Source organism: Ammodytes marinus (genome assembly GCF_949987685.1).
Source record: "Ammodytes marinus genome assembly, chromosome: 23".
In the NCBI taxonomy this organism is placed as follows: Eukaryota; Metazoa; Chordata; class Actinopteri; order Uranoscopiformes; family Ammodytidae; genus Ammodytes; species Ammodytes marinus.
Window position 1 is genome coordinate 17,123,516 of NC_137227.1, and position 7,500 is coordinate 17,131,015.

Consider the following 7,500-nt stretch of genomic DNA (forward strand, 5'->3'; position numbering starts at 1 on the left):
CATTTTAATACAGACTTAACTTCACACGTCTGCGATGAATCATGTTATTACTGGTTATTGGCCGTTTGCTAATGAGCTAAAGAGCTTTTGCCGTCTGTCAGGCAGTGTATGAGTGTTCAACTATATGAGTGTTATCTTTTCACTGATTTAAAGGTGCTACGAGGAACTTTTTAATCTTTCTGATAAACTGTATAATTTATCCTTTGATATTCATAAATTATATGTAGCTGCAACCGAGACCCATCAGTGCTAAGAATGCTATTTGTATATAGTTTTTAATTCCTTTGTCATGGGTATACGCTCACCCAGGAACTACAGCTGGCGTAGTAAAAACACTACCGCTTTTGTCCAAAGGGGGCACACTAAATAACCCAAACCTAAAGTTCCTCGTAGCACCTTTTAAAATAGGAGATGGCAGCCGTTTCTAAAGGGTCATGCAAGTCATGCTTGTCCAAGTTATCCCCACAAAGCCTTTAGGCTGAGCATGCGTTTCTTTTTAATCAATACTAGCTTTCACACTTGATAGAGTTGCACAGTGACACGCAATATCTTTCTGTCTGTTGCTGCTGGATGCTGATAACTTCCAGTGGGGTCGTTTAGGGTGAAGCATTGTCCGTAAATTCACAAGCAATCAGATATATCCAACTGCCGACCTTTTTATAGTCTAGAAACCTACTTGTAACTTCAATAAGTCTTATATCCATACGAAGGCTTATCCAAATTTGAAGTATTTCAAAAAACACAGAAAATGTTGTCACTGTCAGCTTTCGAAGCTTTCAGGCAGGGTTATCTGATATTCAAAACACTCAATACATTGACAATGTATTTTTTTATGTTTTATTTTTCTATCTATACATTCACACTAGAAACATACATCAACATGGCACAATAAAATAACACATACCATGTGACAGAAACAAACAAAATACATACCCAGAAATTGAGATTATATATCTATATATTTTTTTTAAAGATATTTTTATGCTTTATTGATAGTGCAGAGACAGAGTTGAAATGGGGCAGAGAGGGGAGTGACATGCAGAGAACGACCGCGGGCTGGAATCGAACCCGGGTCCGCTGCTGGCCGAGGCCCATGGGGGGGACGCCCTACCAACTGAGCTAAGGGCGCCCCCAAAATTGAGATTATATGTTAAGGTTCATTTTGGATACATCCCTTTTTAAACTTGCATTTGACCAAGCATTTACCCTCTTTACTTTTTGTCTGTCTTAAATAGAAATCTATTTGTAACTCCAATATTTCTTATATCCAATTGGAGGCTTATCCAAATTTGAAGTATTTTAAAATCAACCGGTATCTGATATTCAAAAAACTATTTTTATTCTTTTTGTTCTCTTCCTCAATGTCTTTTCACCCTAGCACCTATTTATTGATGTAGTTTGGTTAATTGTGTGTGTATACTGTATGAGTATGTGTACCTTATCTGGTTGTTGCTCCGTGTTCCTAGGTGGCACAGTGCTAGCCAGTTATTTGTGTCCTCTAATGTTCCTACATGTCAGGCACTGTTACGAAAGTTAATGTTCAATTTCATGTGTCGATTGGATTTATCAGAAAATAGCATCATTATAGCCTTAACCAACCCTATGATGGGCTATCGGTTCACATCCAGGCTTCATTGGCATGATAGCTTGCACCTATTTTAGTACAGTATTTTATTGAGTAATGTATTTTAATGTGTTCTATGTGTGTGTGTATGTTGGATGTGAGTGGACCATCTGAGATTATTATTAATAATTGACATCATATTTAATGGATACATCCCTTTAAACCTGCAGTGTGTAGAATGTTGGGTTTTATTTCCTACCAGATTTTGTAGAAAGTAATTATAATATCCATAAGTACATTTCATTTAGTGCATAATAGCTGAATTTTTTTTTTAGAATTATTATTTTTTTCCTTGGAAAGGGTCTCATATATGTCCATATTTCTGCATATTTTGGACCAAGGCCTAGTGCTGCCATCTTGAAAGTGTCATAGTTGGAATGTCATCAGGTGCATTGTTTAAAATTTAGAATTGTTCTTGTCCTTGAAGGCCACTGTAGCTTCTGTTATTATTCGAAAGGGTTGGGGTTACCCAGGGAGTGTTGCATTCTAGAACTTTGTAGAACTTTCTTGATGATGTCATATTACACACTGCACCTTTAAATGACTTATAATCTAAAACACACTATTATAATGAATCATATTTAAAGGATACATCCCTTTAAAACTTGCATTTGACCGAGCATTAACCCTCTTTTTCTCTCTCTTTTTATCTCAGCGTTTGATCCAGTACTTGGCCTCGAGAAACACTCTGTTTAACCTGAACAACTTCTTGGATAAAGGCGCCCTGCAAGGTAAGGCACAGACAGACTCTTTTAAAAAGTCCTGAAAGAAAATGATACAAATCTTTGTGCTTGGTTGGGTTTTTAATTTGCTTTTAAAAGAACCAGATGGGCCAGATATCCCTTTCAAGGACACTGGAGTGTTTTTTTTATTAAAGGCGCAGTGTGTAGATTTTATCGGCACTTTTTCAAAACAGACTTGGTAGAAATGGAAAACAATAGTCATAAGTGTGTCGCAATAAGGGTTTACATGTTTCTACAGAAGCACTGAATAGAACTTAACGGCCATATCGCGTTTTTCTATATAGTGGGTGTCCTGGGGAAATGCACCTATTGGAAGACCAAGAAGAAGAAGTACTATATAATAAATAACTAAATACATCTTCACTTTGGGGGCGCCATTAGCTCAGTTGGTAGTGCGTCCCCCCCATGGGCCTCGGCCAGCAGCGGACCCGGGTTCGATTCCAGCCCGCGGTCGTTCTCTGCATGTCACTCCCCTCTCTGCCCCATTTCAACTCTGTCTCTACACTATCAATAAAGCATAAAAATGCCAAAAAAATATCTTAAAAAAAAAAAAAAAAAAAACATCTTCACCTCATCACTTGATATCGTGGAAAGACTTGAGGCAGTGGTGGACGATGCCATCTTTATTAACTAGCTCCTTGTCCTTGAAGGCCACCGTAGCTTCTGTTATTATTTGAAAGGATGGGGTTGCTCAGGGAGCATGGCATTCTAGAACTTTCACCACTACATTCCAGAAAATATTCAGATATTACACACTGCACCTTTTTTAAACGATCAACTCAAAATATATATATATATAAATAAAAGTATAAATGAGTTCTTCAGTGTGGTTGATAACTTGATTTGAAATGTATTTGACGCAGTGCATTATATATATATATACAGGCAAGGCAAGTTTATGTCTATAGCACAATTCAGACCCAAGGCCGTTCAAAGTGCTTTACAGGGGCAAGACTAAAGCACATCAAGTAGAGAATACATATTAGAAAAGCGAATGAGAAATAAAACATTAAATTAAAAGAAATAAAACATTTAAATGAAATAAAAAATACAGGTTACAGAATAATTTATTTACAGACAGGTTGATCGGACAGAATGTTAGACAGATCATTTGCAGTCGTGACAAACAGACACACACTCACTCACTCACTCACTCACTCACTCACTCTCTCTCTCACTCACTCACTCACTCACTCACTCACTCACTCACTCTCTCTCTCACTCGCTCACTCACTCACTCTCTCTCTCACTCGCTCACTCACTCACTCACTCACTCACTCACTCACTCACTCACTCACTCTCTCTCTCTCTCACTCGCTCACTCACTCACTCACTCACTCACTCACTCACTCACTCACTCACTCACTCACTCACTCACTCACTCACTCACTCACTCACTCACTCACTCACTCACTCACTCACTCACTCACTCACTCACTCACTCACTCACTCACTCACTCACTCACTCACTCACTCACTCACTCACTCACTCACTCACTCTCTCACACACACACACACACACACACACACACACACTCATGGCTGTCATTTTTCCCGTCTCCCAGGTTACGACATGTCAACCTTCATCAGGCGATACAGCCGTTACCTGAACGAGAAGGCCATGAGCTACAGACTGGTGGCCGTGGACTTCACCAAGATGAAGAGGGGGTAAGGGAGGACACACACACACACACACACACACACATACACACACACAAGCACACACACACACACACACACACAGACAGACACAAGCACACACACACACACACAGACGCAAGCACACACACACACAGACTGGCAAACGGGCACACACACACAGACATGCACGCAAGCACACACACACACACAGACTGGCAAACGGGCACACACACACAGACATGCACGCACGCACACACACACACACACACACACACACACACACACACACAGACACAAGCACGCGCACACACACACACACACACAGACACAGGCACGCGCACACACACACACACACACACACACACACACACACACACACACACACACACACACACACACACAGACACAAGCACACACACACACACACACACACACACAGACGCAAGCACACACACACACAGACTGGCAAACGGGCACACACACACACAGACATGCACGCACGCACACACACACACAGACTGGCAAACGGGCACACACACACACAGACATGCACGCACGCACACACACACACACACACACACACACACACACACACAGACATGCATGCACGCCTTGCACGGACACACACACACACACACAAACAGACGCATGCACACACGCACTCACGCACACACACATACACGCACATGCACGCACCCAACAACAACAGTGAAACAGTAACTTTTCAGGAAGCTTTCTAACTTCAAACAGTGTTCCAGGGATCACATTTTCCCTGTGAGGAAAAGTTTGTTTATTCAGTTATGTTGTTCACTTCTGTGACACACCCAAAGTTACACAATGCACCTTTAAAGCAGAGGGAAATATGTCGACACCGTGAGGTTGACAGTCAGCCAGCAAAGGCTCCAGTCAGTCACTGCTACCGGCCAAGAAACAGTAAAGCTCAAAAACCCCCTCGTAAAACCACAGCTGTACATTTCAGTTTTTTCACAAGCAAAGAAACAACTTGCCCTGCGTTCCAAATCACATACTTTTTCTTTTTACTACACTACATACTAAAGTACAGAAGGGCTTTAGTCTTTTTACTACACTACATACTAAAGTACAGAAGGGCTTTAGTCTTTTTACTACACTACATACTAAAGTACAGAAGGGCTTTAGGGCCAAAGGAGAGAAAAGAAAATCGGATAAGTAAGTTTTTTTTTCATTATGTCAAGAATAAAGACGAATACTCCAACATGCTATTGGAGTTAGTGGGGCATTTATGTATTTTAAGTGCCCGAGAAATGTTTCAGTTGTTGATTCTACTGCTGAGAAAAAACCTGGACGTACAGCAGAAGGTATAAAATCCAATGCGCGATCACAGAAGGCTTTACCTCATGTAGATGCACCGACAGTGTTGCTGTAATTACTCAGAGTTCCTCATCGGGGTGACGGAAGTTACGCACTGTAGCTTTAAGAAAACAAATTGGCGTATTTCCCCAAATGTTAAAGTGTCCTTTCTGATCTCAGCCTTCCTAATATTTGTATGCATCAACTATTGACAACACTGGGGGCGCCCTTAGCTCCGTTGGTAGGGTCCCCCCCCCCATGGGCCTCGGCCAGCAGCGGACCCGGGTTCGATTCCAGCCCGCGGTCGTTCTCTGCATGTCACTCCCCTCTCTGCCCCATTTTAACTCTGTCTCTAAACTATCAATAAAGCATAAAAATGCCAACAAAAAATATATATATAAAAATAACTATTGACAACACATAATTATGGATGAAAAGTGTCGGTAGGTGCACCACATCACTTTTTTGTGTTGAGAAAATTATTTCAATTTCAGAAAGTACAACTGTCGTGGCACAACACCGGATCCTTTGTGAGGCTTATGCTGCTGCTGTGTGTGTGTGTGTGATTATGCTGCTGTGTGTGTGTGTGTGTGTGTGTGTGTGTGTGTGTGTGTGTGTGTGTGTGTGTGTGTGTGTGTGTGTGTGTGTGTGTGTGTGTGTGTGTGTGTGTGTGTGTGTGTGTGTGTGTGTGTGTGTGTGTGTGTGTGTGTGTGTGTGTGTGATTATGCTGCTTTGTGTGTGTGTGTGTGATTATGCTGCTGTGTGTGTGTGTGATTATGCTGCTGAGCCGACTCTCATTATGTGTCTGACAAAGGTGTTTCAGTCAGTCGTTTTTTGAAAGCGTTTCACCTGAAAAAGCCACGAGGACTTTGAATTACCGAGAACTTTTGTGTTCAAAACATTAGCTTCCCCCTTTCTCTCGTTTCTCTGCATTTCCTCATTCTCTCTTTCTGCTGTTTTTGTTCTGATTTGTATAAGAATTACCCTCAACAAGGTGCTCACTATCTCTCTCTGTGTGTGTGTGTGTGTGTGTGTGTGTGTGTGTGTGTGTGTGTGTGTGTGTGTGTGTGTGTGTGTGTGTGTGTGTGTGTGTGTGTGTGTGTGTGTGTGTGTGTGTGTGTGTGTGTGTGTGTGTGTGTGTGTGTGTGTGTGTGTGTGTGTGTGTGTGTGTGCTGTCAGGATTGACGGTGTGATGCGTACCATGAGCACAGAGAAGCTGATCAAGACGCTGCCCATCATTCAGAACCAGCTGGATGCTCTGCTGGATTTCCAGGTAATTTGTGTGTCTGTGTGTGTGTGTCTCTGCCTGTGTGTGTGTCTCTGTCTGTCTGTGTGTGTGTCTCTGTCTGCGAGTGTGTCTCTGCCTGTGTGTGTGTGTGTCTCTGTCTGCCTGTGTGTCTGCCTGCCTGTGTGTGTGTGTGTCTCTGTCTGTGTGTGTGTGTCTGCCTGTGTGTGTGTGTGTCTCTGCCTGTGTGTGTGTGTGTGTCTGTCTCTGTGTGTGTGTCTCTGTCTGTGTGTCTGTGTCTCTGCCTGTGTGTGTGTCTCTGCCTGTGTGTTTGTGTCTCTGCCTGTGTGTGTGTGTGTCTCTGCCTGTGTGTGTGTGTCTCTGCCTGTGTGTCTGTGTGTGTGTCTCTGTCTGTGTGTGTGTGTCTCTGTCTGTGTGTGTGTGTCTCTGCCTGTGTGTGTGTGTGTCTCTGCCTGTGTGTGTGTGTCTCTGCCTGTGTGTGTGTGTGTGTGTCTGCCTGTGTGTGTGTCTCTGCCTGTGTGTGTGTGTGTGTCTCTGCCTGTGTGTGTGTGTCTGCCTGTGTGTGTGTGTCTCTGTGTGTGTGTCTCTGTCTGTGTGTCTGTGTCTCTGCCTGTGTGTGTGTGTGTCTCTGCCTGTGTGTGTGTCTCTGTCTGTGTGTGTGTGTCTCTGCCTATGTGTGTGTGTGTGTGTGCGTGTATCTGTCTGTGTGTTTGTCTCTACCTGTGTGTGTGTCTCTGCCTGTGTGTGTGTGTTTCTGCCTGTGTGTGTGTGTTTCTGCCTGTGTGTGTGTCTCTGCCTGTGTGTGTGTCTCTGCCTGTGTGTGTGTCTCTGCCTGTGTGTGTGTGTCTCTGCCTGTGTGTGTGTGTGTCTGCCTGTGTGTGTGTGTGTGTGTCTGCCTGCCTGTGTGTGTGTGTGTC

The 7,500-nt window shown here is 43.1% G+C and overlaps 1 protein-coding gene across 3 annotated transcripts in view; it reads left to right on the plus strand.

Annotated features, from left to right (window-relative positions):
- LOC307269200 (phosphatidylinositol-binding clathrin assembly protein) overlaps nucleotides 1-7,500 on the plus strand; it is a 93,954-nt gene that overhangs the window by 33,473 nt on the left and 52,981 nt on the right. For all 3 annotated transcript variants that reach the window (XM_080052056.1, XM_080052057.1, XM_080052058.1), the window contains 3 exons: nucleotides 2,280-2,355; nucleotides 3,933-4,035; nucleotides 6,517-6,610. In XM_080052056.1, the coding sequence (XP_079908182.1) occupies nucleotides 2,280-2,355; nucleotides 3,933-4,035; nucleotides 6,517-6,610 (273 nt within the window). The remainder of the gene's footprint in view (nucleotides 1-2,279; nucleotides 2,356-3,932; nucleotides 4,036-6,516; nucleotides 6,611-7,500) is intronic.